The sequence below is a fragment of the Pseudogymnoascus destructans genome (assembly GCF_001641265.1).
Source record: "Pseudogymnoascus destructans isolate 20631-21 unplaced genomic scaffold scaffold_2, whole genome shotgun sequence".
Taxonomy (NCBI): domain Eukaryota; kingdom Fungi; phylum Ascomycota; class Leotiomycetes; order Thelebolales; family Thelebolaceae; genus Pseudogymnoascus; species Pseudogymnoascus destructans.
Window position 1 is genome coordinate 1,230,117 of NW_020167521.1, and position 17,775 is coordinate 1,247,891.

Consider the following 17,775-nt stretch of genomic DNA (forward strand, 5'->3'; position numbering starts at 1 on the left):
GGTGGAGAGATTAAAATGGTGCCTCGACCATCAGCACTGGACACTCGAGGATTGGAAAAATGTAATATGGTCAGACGAGACATCTGTGGTACTAAACCATAGATGGGGAGGTTATTGGATATGGAGAAAGGCAAACGAGGCATTTTTACGGAGTTGCATTAGGGAACGGTGGAAAGGATACTCAGAATTTATGTTTTGGGGATGTTTTACTTACGACAAGAAAGGGCCATGTCATTCTTGGATCCCAGAGACATGGAATGGATAAAGAGTTGGAACCAATTTTACGTGAAGAATGGGAATTATCAAATGAGATATGCCAAATGTCTCTACGCAATATTCCTGGTATAAAGCCGCTATGGAGATGGAATAAAAAGAATGGGAAGTTAAGCCGTGAGAAAGGAGGAGGGGGGATAGATTGGTACCGGTTTGCACAAGAGTGTAAGAAGGAAAGGCCAAATACTATTGTACAAGAAGATAAAGCACCATCTCATGCGTCAAAGTGGCAAAAGGCTGTCTTTGATAGGTTTGATATTCAATGGCTATTATGGCCAGGTAATTCGCCTGACCTTAATATGATTGAGCCTTGTTGGCCATTTATGAAGCGGGTTACTACTCATAAAGGGCCTCCTACAACTCGAAAGACTGCAGAAATCGTGTGGAAAAAGGCATGGGAGGAGCTTGAACAATGGAGAATAAAGGCGTGGATTGAGAGGATTCCACGCCATATTCAAGAGGTTATTAGACTCGAAGGAGGAAATGGATATAAGGAAGGGGTTAGTGATATATCTACACATGGCAAGGCACATAGGAACTATTAACTATTATAATTGATTCTCATTTTATGAAGCTACAGGTGCAAGTATCGTGAGTGCTCATTTTGACAGGGGTAGGCTATACCCCTGCCCGGCAAAGACTTTTGGTACACGCCTCCGTAGCTTAGTAATAGAGTAAATCCAACGTCGTTAAAGTAAAGCGTGCCTACGATCGTGAGAAAAGTGACAATTTGATGCACTATACTATACGATGCCCCCAAAACTGACGATTACTGGTATTCCAGCCAGCTTCCAGTCCTTTTGGAATTCGGATTCAAATTTAAATAGGGGCAATAGCCCCCTTATTCGAGCAACCCCTCCAGTTGACGTCTTTTCCCTTGACGATGATAGCAATATTTACGACGGCGACGACTACAGCTTACCTACCCCTACCTCTACCAACAGAGATTCAAATATTCAAGGAAGACCGAAGAAGCGGCAAAGGCAAGGGGAAGAGGAGGATACAATACAAGGAAAGGGTCAGATCTTGAGTCCAGAAGACTATATGGAGGAAGCGTTCAAAAGTTTTGTCCCATGCTAGGAAACACCACAGTTCACAATTTAGTTATGTACATAGTTATGAAATCAGTGTTCTTCTTGCCCCTCCTTGTACTCATTTCCGCCTTCTAGCTCGATGACTTTCTGGATATGTTGAGGAATCCTCTCGACCCAGGCTTGGATTTGCGACTGAGGGAGATCTTCCCAACAGGTCTCCCAAGCTCGTATCATGTCTGGTCGACTTTTTGATGCCCCCTTCCTTGTAGTCCTCCTTTTCATCCATGGCCAACACGGCTCGATGACATTTAAATCTGGAGAGTTGGCACACCAGAAGAGGCGATTAATGTCATGTAATTGAAATACTCGCTGCTGAATGTAATGATTGTGTGATGGAGCGTTGTCTTCTTGTACAATAGTATCCGGACGGTCTACCATGCATTCCCTTGCGAATGGGAACATCTTTGGTATCAGAATCTTTCAATTCCTCCTTTTCCTTTCTCACAGGTCATTGCTCCTGTCTTTTTTGTAAACTTCCACTCTGGCTTCCTTCCTCTATAGTTCCGTAATCCAAGGCGACGTATTCCATTTTCAAATTCCCATTCCTCTTTGCATTGTGCTTCAATTGTTGCTTCTCTCTTCTCCTTTGCTGTCTCCTTTTTCCAAATGTGATATGGCCCCTTTTTATCGTATGTAAAACAGCTCCACCACATGAATTCCGATGCTCCATGCCATCGAGAGCGAATAACAGATGGCTCGAATCTCTCATCTTTTGTCCTCCATACTTTAAATCCTCCACGTCGATGGCCAAGGACAATAGATGTTTCGTCTGTCCATATAACGTTTTTCCAATCCGTAAGAGTCCAATGTGCATATCGTAGAGCGAATTGTAGTCGTGCTTCTCTCATCGCTTTAGTTAATCCTGGTTTCCACTTTCGTTTTATCAGTTTATGCCGTTGTAGTACTCGAAAAGCAGTCATTGTAGACACAACATTTTCATAACCAATTGTTGCTGCTGTCTTCTCTCGAGAGTTCCGGTCCATTTTTATACTCTTTATAAGAGTCTCTTCGCCATTTGCACTTAGTTTCCGAGGGCGTCCTGTTCGAGGGGCATCAATAAGATATTTATCAAGTAATTGCTTGTCAATATCTGGATTATATCCACGGCGGCGTGCTTCAGCCATGTAGTATCGCACTTGCCGCTCGGAAATTTTTGTATTCTCTTTAATTTGCTGATATATAGCTCCATAAGCTCAGAGTCTTATAGCTTGAGCTCGCGTTGCAAGAGAGTAGGAAGGCATATTTAATATCTGTATTATCTTCTACTCTACAAAATACGAATTGACGATGCCTATTTACTGACTTTACCCCTATTTTTAGCCCCAAACGCTACATTCCTTGGCACTGTTAGCCCGGCAAGGACTTTTGGTACACGCCTCCGTATATACTAACTACGGAGGTGTTGTTCATAAGTTTTGTGAGTGGGTCGGGCTAGGGCCCCCTGCGTAGGCTGGTTTGGCAATTCTGGCCAAAGTACCGATTCTCACGCGTCACGAACACTTGAGTGTGAGAGCAATCAATTCTGTAGAATAATGAGTAGAGTAGATACCTAAACCCCTATATAAAACTATACTATAAGCCTAGTACTCTGTGTGCATACCATTTGCAGCAATTACTGCTGCCATACGTGTAGGCATACTATTAAGGAGAGCATTAAGCTCAGCTTCTCCAACTTGCTCCCATGCTTCCTTAACAGCTACACGGAGCTGGTCATAGGACATATGTTCTGGATGATTATCTTGTAGATAATTCTTCATAATATGCCACACCCGTTCAATTGGGTTGAGATCTGGTGAATACGGGGGCCATTCTATAGGGCAAATACCACGGGATCTCAACTCTTCATATGTTGCACCTGCTCTATGACCTGGAGCTCCATCTTGCATCAATGTAAGGCCTGGGTATAGGCGTAGCCAGCCGTGGATTAGAGGGACAGTATGAGCCATATAGGACTCAGCTCCTATTTTCCCATATTCCTTCTCCCAAAATAGTATAGGACCCTTTCCAAGACCACCTGAGAAGCAGCCCCAGAACATCCAACCTCTAGGGATTGTTAGTAAATCCTATAGTAAATAGGAGTCTCTTACCTTCTCCGTTGTACTCTATCTACAACACATGTATCATCCCACATTTCCCCTGCTTTTCGAGTAACCCATGTACGAGTATGGCGGCCTCCCGTTACCCACGTCTCGTCAGTCCAAAGTATCCTATTCCAATCATTCCGTACCCAATCCTTATGTTCAATAGCCCATGAAAGTCGCTTTTGTCGATTTGTCTCTGAGATAATAGGCTTCCGCATAGCAATCCCTTAATAATTATTAGTCTATATAGTAGTAAAGTAGAGAGGGATACTTACGTCGATTATAGCCTCTCACAGACAGAGCGCGGGTTAGGACAAGCCGTGAGCATGGAATATTAAGAATGCGTATTATATTTGTATATGGCATACGCCTATTCGTGCGAGATGAGGCTATAAACTCAATAACCTCTTGAACTTGCTCATCGGATAGGATAAGTGGCCTACCCGAACGCTTCTTCGGAGTTGGAGGGCCCTGGCAAGCATACCAAGCCTGCCGTTCCGTGCAGCCAATATAGGCTGCAATTTTTTGGAACTCCCAATCTAGGGAGCGTAGTAGTGCGCAACGAAGCCGCTCATCGCGAGTAAGATGAGGCATTGTAGTTATTGAAAGAGTATGAATTTCCTACATATAAAATACAATAGTAGGAATTTTGACGCGTTAAAAAGGTACAAACAAGCCTATGCGTACCCATGCTCCAACCCATGCCCAACCCCCGGTCATCTCATGACCCACTCACAAAACTTATGAACAACACCTCCGTATATACAGTGAATTGAACCTGTGCAGAGCAGGACAGAAAACTGTTCTGCTCTGAACAGGTTTTTACTCCGAATCGCCTAGAGCGGCCTGTTATGGTTGATCTAGAACAGGGGGCAGGGGGCGGTGGCAGGGTTTAAAAACTGGCGGCTTGGCACCTTCTTATTCAGGCCATGGTCATGGTCACGGCCTGGCTGCTAAAGCCATCTAGTGTAGCAGCCGCTATCCTAAATAGGCAACTGTGATGCCAAGCCTACAGGGGTCCTTCCTTCCTACTACGGCTAGTATTATGGGGCTGCTGCAAAACGTAACAGTGTTACAGCAAATCTAAAATGGCCTAGTAGTACTTTGCATTCTGGTAAATGAGTGGGTATTGGCTAAGTTAAGGTATGGGTATCTCTAGAGTAAATGGTAGGTAACTTAGGTATGGAGCGCAATTGGGCCCATGAAATAGGCGTGACTTTCGTAAATCTGAAGAGGACGCTCTCATGAACTTGTCAGTCCCAAGTCCAGTCTATCCAGCTCCTCCACGCTCGCGATATCATCCTTCTCCTGCACAGACGTGGTCTTGCCGGCCTGGCTGGGTCTAGCTCCAACCTTCTTCATCTTCACCGGCGGGACCTTGAGCTCCGCGTACCTCTGCTTCACGAAACCCAGTAACTCCATTGCTCTCGCGCTATGGCTAGGCTTGGTTTCAGGCTGGGAATCGCCTTGGTTGAGCTCTGGGTATGTCTTCTGGACAAAGCCTAGCACCCAACGCGCGTCGTCGAATTGCTCGTTTACTATTAGTTGCTTCGCCGTGTCGAGAGCTAGCGAAGCTAACGAGTTTGAAAGCACTTTTGTCGCCTGTAGGAGGTGCTCAGACGACGCCTCGTTGAGGCTCTCGAGGTAGCGTAGGGCGGGCCTGGCGTCGGGATTTTTTGGATGGCGTAAGTATAGTTGTGGTATGAATAGATTTGACTTTGAAATTGTGCTTCGACTAGGTAATGTCTGGACAGTGCCTAGGAATGTGTTGAAAATTGCTGGTGATTGTTGAACATTCTCTGATGTGGTGTTCTTGATATAGTTGACCAAGAGAGAAATAGCGGGGTTCAATATTCTTAAGCGGTCTGCCAAAGGTGTTTCTGCTTTGATAAGAATCTCGTTGGCTCTGATCACGCCTTCAAGCCCCGCGTCCACAGAGATATTTTGCGCCAGGCTCCTGCTTAGTTGGAACACGAAATTCTGTCCGTCGCGAGCGTTTAGAGCCTCATAATGCCCGAAAAGTTCCCAAAGGGCCTCTTGCTTGCCCTCGAGAACAAGGAAGTCAATGATGATATCCTTCCTCCATGCAGATCCTCCACTGTTAGGTTGTAACCACGAGGCATCACTCTCTGCTCCAGTCGACAATAGCCACTGTAAGACCTTCGAGCCGGCACCCGAGGTCTTCATCCCTGCTCGCTGCTCTTCAAGCGATTCTCCCAGTGAAGTTCTTTTACCCTGTAGACAGGCTCTTGCCCGGGCAATATTCATATAGCCTCTCGCGCACGCTTCCTCAAACACGTCCATAGGGTCTCTCTGGCCCGTTCGAGTCGGGGGCGGCTGGAACGAGAGGAGGGGATTGCTGAGGACGTCGTGTAAATGGCGGTCGGTGAGAGTCACATTTGGCCGTGCCGGGCGTTTCTTCGGAGAACCCGAGCTGAGAGTAGTGGCTGTTGATGCCGAGCCAGTATGTGCAGGATTCCGTGTTCTGGTGTCGTGCTCTTCGGCAAGTTGTCTCCGAAAGGAAGTTGTTAGGGCCTTGAGCAGCTGCCTCGATTCATTCGGGGTCAACGGGACCTTGGGGTGTGCGAAGATGTTGAAGTTTGCCGCCAGTGTTGCTGCTGGGCGGAGCAGGAGATGGGGCGACGGTTGAACCATTGCGATTTATGCTGGGGGTGTATGCTGGGTTGTGGTGTGGTGTATAGTGGGTTGAGTGTGTTCGAGTTGGGAGTTGGGCGATGCCCGCCGTCTTCTACGCTTTACCTCACTGGACCACCACCTCACACCACGCACAGTCACGTGCTACATCCGCATTTGTGCCTTAGGAGCCTTAGAGCAGAAATATTTCCGAGTCTTTGTTCCTTTTAGGCTTAGCGTAGAGTTTGGCCTGTACGGTGATGTAGAGTACAACAGTGCGCAGTATCAGAAATTCGCCTCGCTGTAATGAATAGGTATTTTTTTACTATGTAGTATACTGTAATATAGATATATAAACCCTGCCTTTAAAACTGGCCACTCCTTAACTCTTTAATCCCCTCACCCCTTCGCGTTGTTTCGCGTTCTTTCCACATACGATCTATCACGTTTGCTGGCTGCTGGGGCCCGTTTCTGAGGCTCAGGCGAGACGGGAACCTTGGCTCTTCCCTCTCTCTACCTAACTTTACCAGTACTTACCTGATTCTTTCATCAACCCCTACGCGAACATCTTCGTAACTCTTTATTCCACAACCACATCCTTTCCCCGAAATACAACAACCTTCCTGACAGTGTAAACCAAAACCCACTTTGCCTGTCAATACACACAACCTCATACCATGTTTGAGGTACAATCAAGACCATCTGCGCCGCGAGGCAGAGGCGCTTCGCGCGGTGGCAGGGCCGGTTTTGGCTCGAGAGGCGGCGGCGGTCGTGGTGGAAGAAGTCACGCAACCAACGGCGACTGGCCAGACAGCGCATCAGCGCCATCAATTGAAGGTGATGCAGGCGTCGGTCTGTTGAAGAAGCAGTACGGTACCAAGGTCGCCACCATCAAGGAGATGTACCCAGACTGGACAGATGAGGATGTTGTGTTTGCTCTGCAAGAGACCGGTGGCGATCTAGAGCTTGCAGTAGAGAGGATTACTGATGGTAAGTGACTTCGTGTCTATCGACTTCAACCGGCGATGATATTTTCATTCTACGGTTGAGGGTGTTGAGGATGGAGATGCTGACGTGTTGGTTAGGCACGATCACACAGTGGGGAGAGGTATCGAAGGCCAAGAAGGACCGATCGAAGTCCAAGGTCAAGGAGACTGCCGCGAACATCCACACCGACTCTGGCAATTCGCCACGCGCTGCACGAAGCGGCGCGGATAGTGGACGTGGTGGTCGTGGGCGAGGCAGCAGCGATCGTGCTCGTGGTGGGAGAGGTCGCGGTGCCGCAACCGTCCAGACAAATGGCACACACACAAAGCCATCGGCTCCTCTTTCGGTTCCAACTGACCAGTCGGTTGTCTGGAACGCTTCGACCAAGGAGGCTCCATCGGACGATACCAAGCCCGAGGAATCGTGGGGAGGCGCAGCTGACATCGCGAAGGCCGTTGTATCGACCGTGGTCCCGGATGGAAAGAGGACCTGGGCGAGCATGTTCAAGGCTGAGCCCGCGCCAAAGCCAGTGGAGAAGAAGGCCCCAGCAGAGTAGGCTACCTTTTCTACAGGTATATATTGAATATTGCTAACCTAATTGTACAGGGTTCCAGAGAAGGCTGCACCCGAAGCACCAGTTGAGCCCGAAGCTACCGAAGAAACACCCAAGGCTGAAGTGGCCGAACCAGCGGTAGCGGCCAAAGAGACTGTTCAAGAGGAGGCACCGGCAGCTGAGGCTCCACCGGCCGAGGCAGATGCTGCCCTTCCACCATCTATGGACGAACTTACGGAGACAAACTTGGAGCAAGTCTTGGATGAATCGGGACCTGCACCATCTGCAACGGTTGCGAGCACTGCTGCTAGCTCATGGGATCCTCGCAGCGGAGCCACAAGCGGAACACCATACTCGGGTCTCCAGGGGAAACCCGCTGCTGCACGCCCAACAACCAGCGGCTTTGCGGCTTCGGCTATGAAGGCTACTGGCCCGTCACCACGCGTCGCAAGCTACCAGCGTCGCGTTCTCGACCAGGAAGAAGCTGTCCGTATGCCAGGCAACCGCGAGGTTGACCGCGCCGCGGTTCAATTCGGCGCATTTAGCTTGGGAGGTGCAGGCGAGGAAGATGTTGACGGCGACCGTGAGGAGCCAGAGACACGTGCCCAGCCTCCCCAGCACTCCCCGATTGCCCACCCAAGGGCTTCTCTGCCACCCGCACCCGCACAGGCAGCTGCCGAAGGTCTCCCAACCGCAAAGGAACCTTTAGGCCTCCCTTCTGCACCACACCCAGTTGCCGCGCCTGGTCTCCCTACGCCCCTCCCGGGCGCACAGTCCATGTCTCAACAGGGCTCCCAAGGCGGCCAATACCCACAGTATGGCCGTTACGGGCAACCTGCCGGACAGGAGCAATCCGCGTTTGGCCAGAAGCCATATGACCCATTCAGCCACCAAGTCCCAGCCACTGCAAGCCAGTACGAAGGCTACCCCAACCAGCCAAACCAGGCACAAACCCAGCCCCAGGCTGGTGCCTTCTCATCTGCCCCTACCGATTACTCGCAATACTACACCGCAGACCAGCAACGCTATCAAAACTACTACGGCCAGCAGTACGGCCAGCAGCAGAATGCGCAGGCCCAGGAAGGCCCATCCACCCAGCAGCGTGCTTTCAGCGGATACAATCCTCCCCCGACCGACACCGCCTCTCCTTTCCCCCTATCTTCTGCCCAGCAGACACAGTCCAGATATGCCACGGCTGGTGAGGCCCAAACCAGTGGACACACTACTCCCAACCCAGTTGTGCAGGCCCAGCAGGCTGCTCAGACTACTCAAGCTCAGCAGGCTCATCCTTCCCAGCCGCAGGGACAGCCAGGTGCTCAGTACCCATATGGAAACCCATACTACTCTAGCCCCTATTACGCTGCATACATGACCAACTACCAGCAAGGCTACGGACAGGGCAGCTATGGTGCCGGCCCATACGGCGGAAAGGGTGGCATGTACAACCAGCCCCACCAGTACGGCATGTCTCCTCAGGCCCCGTACGACCACGCGTCATCTCCTGCCGCTGCCGGAGCCTTCTCCCAGTCGTCGCTTCACGGCCGTGACAGCGCTGTCGGAGGCGGCCTTAACGAGTATGGCCGTGGTGGCTCCCAGCAGTCCCAGGCAGCCCAGCCTCTCGGTGCTAGCGGCGGCTTTGATGCCTTCGGAAGAAACTCCTCTTACCAGGGCCAAGGTCAGCAATACGGACAGGGCAGCCAGCAGGGCGCCGGTGACGACCTGAAGTCGTTCGGAGACGCGAAATCGGGCAATGGCCCCGCTCCTTCGACCGCGCAGGCCGCCCGCCCCGGATCAGCTGCCAACACTGCACCGGGCCAGTCCACTCTGCCACCCCCGCAGTCCTCGCAGCAGAGCTACGGTGGATATCCTAGCCACCTGCAGCAGCAGCAGCACACCGCACACGGCGCCCAGACCGGCAGCCAGTACGGCGCTCTTGGCGGGCTCGGCGCTCACCAGGCTGCAGGCCAGGGCCACCAGAGCAGCCAGTACGGCGGCGCCGGCGGCTATGGCCAGGGCCAGGGGCAGGGCTTCACCGGTAGCTACTATGGCAACAACCAGCAGCAGCGCGGCGGCTGGGGCAACAACTACCAACATTAGGTGACCATCACCTACCTTCGATCTAGGAAGCTATTGAAAGTTTCGGGCGCGGCTTCCAACGCAACACATTTACGTTGGATCCCGTGTTCCTGATTTCAGCGGTCCACTCCAGATCTGTGTGTATTACCATCAAATGTTATCTTTTCCGCTTTTTTCCAAAGAGTTATTTGTTCCCCAATCGTTCCGGGTTTTATGGCAATAAAGGGGACGTACCCCAAACCACCTCCGCTTTTTGTTTTCCAACGTCGCGCGCGCGCACGCGCAGAAAGGACGCCGCCTATGAAGCAAACCATCAAAAATCTGTAATTTTGTTACTACTAGTACCAACGTCCATCACGAAAATGCCAGCTCCCGGAAGGAACTTCCCTCCAGAGACTTTGTTTTCTTGAAGATAATTTGCGCTGGAACCTCTCTACTTCGCTCTGGACCCCCCTCGTTCGGCTCCCGCCTGAAAAAAAATCTTTCGCGCTCGCTCTTCCTCCCTCCCCTAGGGACGTCGATCTTTTGCTCTCCTCCGCCGCACGGGTTTTTGCGGTTTTTTGTCTTCGTCTTCTTCTTCTTCGGATGTTATTTTGCTCTCGCGCACTTTGTCCTTCAGACAACGAAATTTGTGTCTCGCGCACACCGGTAATTTTGTTTCGCTGGATGCTGGATGGGACTTCCGGGAAAGGGAAGGGGGGGGGGTAAAAATCTGCGTTTTGCTTTTGGGGAATGGCAGGGGCAAAGGGGAGAGACCATCGTTTTTCTGTGGTGTGGGTGGAGTTGCAGATTTTTTTTTTGAAGGGGGGAGAGTTTAGTTGGCGGTTATGAGCAATGGACTGGGTGATCTGATGGATTTTGACTTCTGGCTTTCTGATTATGTGACTGCGACTGACTATGTGACTGTAAAGGATTATAGAGTGTCTACGGTGTGTTGTAATCGAATGCTATCGGTATTGTAACACGATACAGAGAAGCTGGAGAGGCTCCCTGTAACTAGTGATACGCCCCTTAGCAACGTCGTACTGGTAGTCAACTAAGCCGTGTCCCTCATTTGCATCACACACTCAAATCAGCCCTGTCGGCATCACATGAATGAGCCATTAACCAACCAATCCTTGCGATGGCAGTGGGAAGGCCGTAGATAAGGTACTAACTACCAAGTCCATCAACGTAATCCAATAGCCATCCCGATGCTCCAACAAGCCTCAGTCAAACGCCTAGGTATAACGCCTGCAGTAGCGTCGGAAAACACGTTGCAGTAGCGTCGTAAAAGCATGCGCCGAAGGGGTTCATCCTTGGCGAGGACGACCATGCGTCGAGAAAGGTCGCCAATATATCTCGCAGCTATTGTGACTTGGCATCCTTGAAGAATGTCGTTTTATTGTCCAAGGTGTATTCTGAGAACATGGGATTGTGTTGAATCTAGGCAACGCGAACCGAACTGCATATACATCTATATTAAAGACTCCCTGGGATCAAGGTCAAGCAGGACAACTTCCAGTCCAGTCAGTCCATCTTACCTATCGGTAGGCTCAGCTGCTAATATTGAACCAGGTGGAGCAAAATCCCTCGTACCATTACCTGCTTGAGCTCGAGTTCAGCCCGAGAACTCGGGAGCAGAAGGTTTCCGTATGGGGCCAATGATATTACACCGAAAACTGATCCGTAATGGTTCAGGGGTTAACTGCTGGCAGCTTATCACCCGTAATCCCCGAGCGGGCTTCAGTTGCTTTAGTTGCTTCCGATGTTGGTACAGTACGGTACGGTACGGCGCCATAAGTTTCCGTACGGGTGGGTCTGTGCACGAATTGCGTAAATGACAGTCATTTTATATGTCATTTGTATGGGAAAAGGCACAGACCCCTACGGAAACTTTTGGCGCCGTACTGTATATCTCCCCCCCCCCCCCCCCCCCCCCACGTGGCATTCTGTTGTCTCCGTTCGTCCATTTGTCTTTTCTATCGGTGCCCTCTTCTTCGTAACTCTTTTTTTGTGGATATTTCTTAGCATTGCACTCAAGACTGAGCTATGGCTACCACCGACGTCGAAGCTCCTCCTGCTACCACCGACGTCGAAGCTCCTCCTGCTACCACCGACGTCGAAGCTCCTCCTGCTACCACCCCCGAGTTGCCAGACTATCTCTTAGATCCAAATGCGGTTCTAAATGACAGCGGTGCCAACTGGCGATATGGCCAACCTCCTGATTACTCTAATACCAGGAAGGTATATGGCGAAAGTAAGTCTAGAAAACGCTCGGTTTCTAGAGTATATCATTTGCTCTCGATCTTGGCTCTACGCTCAAACCTACATATCAAAGCTGCGCTTAGCTGACCCCTCTCTAGCCAAAACCAAGAATCACGAAACGGCCAGCCTCCCATTCCTCGTCGAGAACTTAGTCAAGAACTGGGAAATCGAAGCCAGCTTCAAGCCCGACATCTCAGACTGGCGTACCATCGACCATTCAAACTACACCTTCTCCGTGAACGGCGGCCCGCCTCAGTCCGCCGAGCACATGCTAAGTGTCGGCACCTACAACGCCATCATTGCACCGAACGAATTCTACAGCCCGGAACACGCCGACTTCGCGTCTTCTCATAAAACTTTCAAGCGCATGATGCCGGCGTTTGCATGGGAGGTTCTGGAGGTATACAGCGGACCGCCGCTTGTGGCGTTTAAATGGCGCCATTGGGGGGAGATGAAAAGGGATTATGTTTCGTTGAATGAGTACGAACTCCGATTTTTTTAGAGGGGGGGTTCCTACCCAATTCCTATCTTATACTCCTGTTTTAAACCTCCTTCTGACATGAGAATACTATAGCAAGGGCGAAAAAGTAACCGTCCCAGCACACGGAGCAACAATCGATATTCAAGGTGTCACCATAGCCCGTGTCAACGCATCAATGCAGATCCAAAGTATAGAAACCTTCTTTGATCCGCTCGAGATGTTCCGGCAGATTGCACCCAACGGCATACCGGGCAAGACGACTGTGGCTCCTGAAGGAGGCGCAGAGGCATGCCCTTTCTTAGCGGGCAAGGAGTGATATGGAATGTTAACTCGCCGATTTATTTATGGGCTTTCTTATATTGCCTTTCTTTTCCTCATAGTCGGTATTAGCACGTAAATAAGTTTATTGGAATATATTTTATTAGTAAGACCTCAGCACTCCCCTCTTCGCCGCGCTTTACGCTGTCTAGCGAAACAAGAGAAACCCGGGTGTTGCCTTCAGCTTTGTGATGATATTAGGCTTGGATGTTAGTTATAAGGGGCTATACTAGGAGATAAATAGTTTAAGCGAGCGGTCCGAACAAAACAGACGCCAACGACCACCATCTACTACCATCTATCTCATCTGTCTCTGTGCGCCGCCCTGCGTGCGCCGTCTGAAGATGCATCCATCCGTCTTGCCATCTCCCATCTGTCCGTCTAACTTCTAACTCTCTGATTCAACCCCTATCTTATATACAGTCAATCCATTCACCAACCCAACTCCACCACTCCCACACCCACACCCACCCATCCACATCCACCTCACCTAATCAACTCATAAAACAACAAATACACCTCCTTCTGCATCCCCAACACCTCAGACGTCTTACTCTCCTTAACCCTCTCATCACTAATTCTCCACCACCTCTCCGCCGCCTTCCTCTGCCTTCTCGCCCGCACCCTCCCCACCTTCTCTCCCCTCCCCGCATTCTCCTTCCCCCCCGCCGGCGTCCCATCTCTCGCCCCCGGCCTTGACAGAGACGACGAAATGTTCTTGGACAGCTTACTCAGCGACGCCCTCGTCGCAGACCTCAACGACGACCCCTCGCCATCCTTCTCCCTCCCCCTGGGCGACGGTGCCGACGACGACGAACTCGACTCGCTGCTGCCTATTGTCTCCACCGACGCAGTCGTGAGATGGTCAGTCGTAGGCTGCGAATTCGAGTCCGCAAGGGAGCTTGAGCTAGCCGCTGGGTGCGGCGAGGGGATGTCAGGGGTGAGCGGCCGAATCGGGGTAGCGCGGAGCTGTGGCGTCGACGTGGCGGGTGTGGCAGTGCGACTGTATATATCGGAGCGACCAAATGGGCCCTGATTCGCGAAAGGTGGAGCAACGGTCTGGCGACGGAAAGTCTCGTAGTGCCCGCTGCTGTGGCTGCCCTTGTGAGTCACGAGGGCAAGAAGCTTGTAGCGGCGCTGATCGATGATAGAGCCTAAGGGGAGGGTCTCAGGGAAGGAGACTTTAGCGGCGTTTTTGGTGGAGGCGCGCGCCTCGAAGATGGAGCGCGAGAGGTGGAGGGCGAGGACTTTGGGGAAGGAGGTGATGCGGATATGGCGCTTGATCTTGCGCTTTGGGGCGTGCCAGGCGTCGGGGAGGGTGAGGTCCGAGGTGGGGTTTTCGGGGTCGGTGGCGATTGCTTCGTTAATGCGGGCGATCATGGCGGTGAGCTTTTCGTCTTTGCATTTTTGGGGGTCTTTTTGGAGGGTCTCGACGGCATGGATTAGGCGGCACTTTTCGCACTTGAAGTCGTCGATGTATTCGAGCTTGAAAATCCCGTCGAAGCAGGATGAGAGGGTTGTAGAGGGTAGTTCGGGAACGTTCAGTGTGAGGGTGCAGAAGGTCGATATGTTGGGTTTCGGTTTGAAGCCGCATGTGAGGCATTCGATTTGTGACTCGTATCCGCCTTCAAGGGGGAAGGATTCCTCCTCCAGCTCTCCTTCACCAGCTGACGGTGCCACTTCCGCTTTTGTTACTGGAGACTCCGTCTTTATTGGAGATTCCGCGTTTTCCACATTATTGATGTCTGCCTTCTCCGTTTCTGGCTGCTTGCCAGAATCCAAGATCTCCACCGTGGATCCCTCCTCCTCTGCAGCTTCAAGTGTAAGGGTAGTCAACCGTTTTTGAAGAGTTTCATCGTCCACAATAATCGTGCCCAGTTCTGCCGCCCGCTTCCTCGCCCGTCTCCCGGCATGATACTCATCGCACAGTCTCTCTGCAACAACCTGCAAGAACTCCTGCGCATCCTGCTGCTGCCTGCTTATGCGCTGTCTGAAAGCGCCCTCAAGGCACTTCACAAACCCCGACGCACTGGCCGTCTTTTTGTATATAGGCCGCTCATTCAACGTATCCAGCAGCTCCTTCAGTCCCTGCGTAATCAGCCCCTCCTGAAGCCCCTCTATCTTCCACGGCGCCAGATTCTTCCTAGTCGGATCCTCAACGAGATTCCTATACACCGCCGGCCCGTCAAGCGCCCGCCGGTGCGTCTCGCGGATCAGGTATAACCTCAGGTCTCCCAGACCCGCGAGCGCCTGCACCGTCGAGTTGATAAAGCAGTCGTTGGCCTGGTTGTGGAGACCCACGACTCCGCGCTTCCGCGAGCTGGACGATGACTCCGCCTCGCCGTCGATGAAGAAGGTGGGCGCGAAGACGTAGACCAGCGTGATGGCCGCGAGCGAGGCGCCCGCGGCATACGTCGCCATCTGGAGCTGCTTGTCGGGCATGGCGCCGGTTGAGAGACGGGGTGCTTAGGGGCAGGGGCTGTGGTGCTGTTAAGCTGCTTCCATCGCAGTCCAAGGCCCTGGTCTGGCTCCGGAGAGAAGGGCGCTTGGGTGAGTTCGTGCTGGAGGGCTCCTAGGGCTCGTAGGTCTCGGTTTATGGGGTACTTTATGCAAATGCGGGTCAGCCGGGTTTTGTGGATTCAGTTATGAGGGCTGTAGAAGTCGTGGTAGAAGTTGTTGCTGTAGTTGGGGGTAGTTGGGGGTGTTTTTGCATGGATGGATTACTTTATGAAAGGAAGGAGGGATAAAGAGAGATAAAGTGTTCAGAGGGCTTACTTTAGTATAAAAAGTATAGGGAAACAACCAGCACGATGAATACTACTGTATTCTGTGGTTAATAACCTTCCTGTTGAATCAGAAGTATGTTAAATACCCATTTACAATTCACAAACAAATAGTTGTAAACATACGAATATATGAATTCTCAGGGTCTAATTTTATGTCGATATTGGGAGAAAAGGGTCTGTCTTTGTCTTGTCATAGACGCGGAGATCTCCGCAACGTACCTGTAGAGGTACATAGGTACATACTCTCGAGATACCTTGGGACGATCACAAAAATCGTAGATTTGAAGCTCAAACCGACCGCCAGCTACCAGCCAAACGCGCATCTCAGTCCGCGCACGCAACCCATCAGACAGCCAATTGCCGCCTGTCGACTCGGGAAGTGCAATGTCTTCCCTCGTGGGCTCCTTACGGGCTCCCCAATGCATGTCCTGCATGCGCCGTGTTACAATGAGCGTCGGCGATGCGTGGCTCGCGTCGACGAAGCAGCAGGTTAGGGGGAAGAAGCGGTTGGCGAAGGTGTCGACTGTCAATGTCCGCCTGCTGAAGAATGTTGCCCGCTATGGAAAGGAGGGTGAGCCGCGGTCTAATTCTGCCGCAATGGATGGCAATTACAGTACAAAGTGCTTACGAACTTGTGCCAGGATCGGTCATCCCCCTACCGCCGGGACGTATGCGGAACCAGTTCTTCCCGAGGAGGATGGCAGAGTATATGACACAAGCTCAGATTAAGGAGGCCGGGTTAGAGAACGTGACATTGGAGAGGAATTTTACCTTTGGCATCAAGGACGCCGGTAGTCTAAAGGCCGCTGAGCCAGAGGTCAAGGCTGCGCCGGCAAAGGTGGTACCAGTTGATCTCGATCTCTTGAGTGTAAGTTCCCTCTAACTTACCAATCCATACTTGGGTGAGTGCAGTGGACTAACAGAACCCAGGGCGAGCAAGCCGCAGCTACGATCGCAAAGCTTATCCCGAAGAACATCGACTTCTACCGCTCCGCCATATTGCCCGCCGCCCCAGCCCCGAAACGCTCCCCATCGCTACCAGCAAGTTCAGTGCTATCCGAGGAGGCAGCAGGAGTCAAGCCAGAGCCAGCGCCGCTGGATCCAAACGCGAGCATCTTCGGATCCGTCTCGACATCCGATATTGCATCCAGCATCCGCGCCATCCTGGCTGAAGATAAGGAGGGCTCCCGCCTTGTGTTGGGCCCGGAGGATATCACGTTTGCCGTTGAGACGGAGGAGAAGGGCCGCGTCAAGAACCTGGGGACGTATGAGGTGCATATCAAGATCAAGGGCGGGGAACAGGCGGTGCGGAGGACGATCACGGTCAAGCCGCAGGAGTAGATTGGGGGGAGCGGTTAAGATGTTTTTGTACTTGTATAGATATGAGAGCACGGTATACAGATACAGATACTTGGCATCGCGCGGGGCCTGGGAATGCAGTATGACTACAGACAGCGATTGGGGGGTATAGAACGAGACCCCTTTTTCGTGTGACAAGCGTGACGATTTCTCCAAGGATGCCTCAGGATTATGTTGTAACTCTATCTTCACGGGTGTTATTTGTGCAACTGTTGTAAGTAGGTTTGGCGTTCCAATAGATTCGTGGCACTATGATCGACGCAAACAGTTGGGTATTTATATTCAGCAAAAGAGTAAATACCCTGTATTTAGCCCTGTAAGGAATCAAATACCCTAAGCCATTCGAAAAGAATACAATGCCCTGTAGTGACCCATTCTGTGCCTTTCTATTAGAGTTGAGCAGGAAGCCCCAACTATAGCACCTAGTTCTGAGTGATAATGAGCCTCGCCTGCCTTCTACCGCCTTCTGCAGCACCAGCTAGAATAGCTCATACAAGATCTGATTATAGATCTCTATCCCTTTCTAGCGAATTATGCAATGCCACCCTAGGTCACTTGTAAGATGATTAGAGCCTTCTAGTCGCAGGCAGCATCGAGAGCGTCGTGAGCCACAACATAGTTGGGTTTTTGGTAGGTGAGAAGTGCTAGCTTGAGCTCAATTCCGAGCTCGAGTGCTTACTAGAGCTATGGGTCGATGAGAGCTTCAAGCTTATAATAATGGCAGCAAGCCTTTGTCTTGTATAGAGGTGGTTGGTTACGGGGCATCGGACTAGGTTTTGCATCATTAGTAGCCCATCCCGCCTCTTATATATAAATATAGGCTTAGCCCAGCTCTAGGAATGAATAGAGGGTTTCAGCTCAAATAGCATAATTGCATATAACGTAT

General features: G+C 51.3%; 5 protein-coding genes across 5 annotated transcripts; 3 read left to right on the forward strand and 2 right to left on the reverse strand.

Moving 5' to 3' along the window:
* Positions 1-4,690: 4,690 nt before the first annotated feature.
* On the reverse strand, positions 4,691-6,103 carry VC83_01028 (uncharacterized protein; the record flags this gene model as incomplete). The annotated part of the gene is made up of 1 exon (XM_024464713.1): positions 4,691-6,103. One exon carries the CDS (start codon positions 6,101-6,103, stop codon positions 4,691-4,693), a length of 1,413 nt encoding a protein of 470 aa, XP_024327784.1.
* Positions 6,104-6,195: 92 nt separating this feature from the next.
* VC83_01029 (uncharacterized protein) lies at positions 6,196-11,522 on the forward strand. Its single transcript, XM_024464714.1, has 4 exons — positions 6,196-7,072; positions 7,168-7,621; positions 7,676-11,206; positions 11,256-11,522. The coding sequence occupies exons 1-3, from the start codon at positions 6,760-6,762 to the stop codon at positions 9,717-9,719; spliced, it is 2,811 nt and encodes a 936-aa protein (XP_024327785.1). The 5' UTR covers positions 6,196-6,759; the 3' UTR covers positions 9,720-11,206; positions 11,256-11,522.
* A 276-nt stretch (positions 11,523-11,798) lies between these two features.
* On the forward strand, positions 11,799-12,800 carry VC83_01030 (uncharacterized protein). The gene is made up of 2 exons (XM_024464715.1): positions 11,799-12,425; positions 12,520-12,800. The coding sequence occupies exons 1-2, from the start codon at positions 11,866-11,868 to the stop codon at positions 12,740-12,742; spliced, it is 783 nt and encodes a 260-aa protein (XP_024327467.1). The 5' UTR covers positions 11,799-11,865; the 3' UTR covers positions 12,743-12,800.
* VC83_01031 (uncharacterized protein) lies at positions 12,801-15,670 on the reverse strand. Its single transcript, XM_024464716.1, has 2 exons — positions 15,520-15,670; positions 12,801-15,347 (listed from the first exon to the last, which is right to left on the reverse strand). The coding sequence occupies exon 2, from the start codon at positions 15,184-15,186 to the stop codon at positions 13,231-13,233; it is 1,956 nt and encodes a 651-aa protein (XP_024327466.1). The 5' UTR covers positions 15,187-15,347; positions 15,520-15,670; the 3' UTR covers positions 12,801-13,230.
* A 29-nt stretch (positions 15,671-15,699) lies between these two features.
* Positions 15,700-17,150, forward strand: VC83_01032 (uncharacterized protein). Its single transcript, XM_024464717.1, has 3 exons — positions 15,700-16,101; positions 16,172-16,398; positions 16,461-17,150. Exons 1-3 carry the CDS (start codon positions 15,915-15,917, stop codon positions 16,869-16,871), a joined length of 825 nt encoding a protein of 274 aa, XP_024327465.1. The 5' UTR covers positions 15,700-15,914; the 3' UTR covers positions 16,872-17,150.
* Positions 17,151-17,775: the final 625 nt, after the last annotated feature.

Bases quoted from the DNA above. Each gene is read 5' to 3' on its own strand.
- VC83_01029 (XM_024464714.1), top strand. From the start codon at position 6,760: ATGTTTGAGGTACAATCAAGACCATCTGCGCCGCGAGGCAGAGGCGCT. The intron at 7,073-7,167 runs GTAAGTGACTTC...CGTGTTGGTTAG, and splicing joins AGTAGAGAGGATTACTGATG to GCACGATCACACAGTGGGGA. The intron at 7,622-7,675 runs GTAGGCTACCTT...CTAATTGTACAG, and splicing joins GAGAAGAAGGCCCCAGCAGA to GGTTCCAGAGAAGGCTGCAC.
- VC83_01030 (XM_024464715.1), top strand. From the start codon at position 11,866: ATGACAGCGGTGCCAACTGGCGATATGGCCAACCTCCTGATTACTCTA. The intron at 12,426-12,519 runs GTACGAACTCCG...AGAATACTATAG, and splicing joins GATTATGTTTCGTTGAATGA to CAAGGGCGAAAAAGTAACCG.
- VC83_01031 (XM_024464716.1), bottom strand. From the start codon at position 15,186: ATGCCCGACAAGCAGCTCCAGATGGCGACGTATGCCGCGGGCGCCTCG.
- VC83_01032 (XM_024464717.1), top strand. From the start codon at position 15,915: ATGTCTTCCCTCGTGGGCTCCTTACGGGCTCCCCAATGCATGTCCTGC. The intron at 16,102-16,171 runs GTGAGCCGCGGT...AACTTGTGCCAG, and splicing joins TGCCCGCTATGGAAAGGAGG to GATCGGTCATCCCCCTACCG. The intron at 16,399-16,460 runs GTAAGTTCCCTC...AACAGAACCCAG, and splicing joins TTGATCTCGATCTCTTGAGT to GGCGAGCAAGCCGCAGCTAC.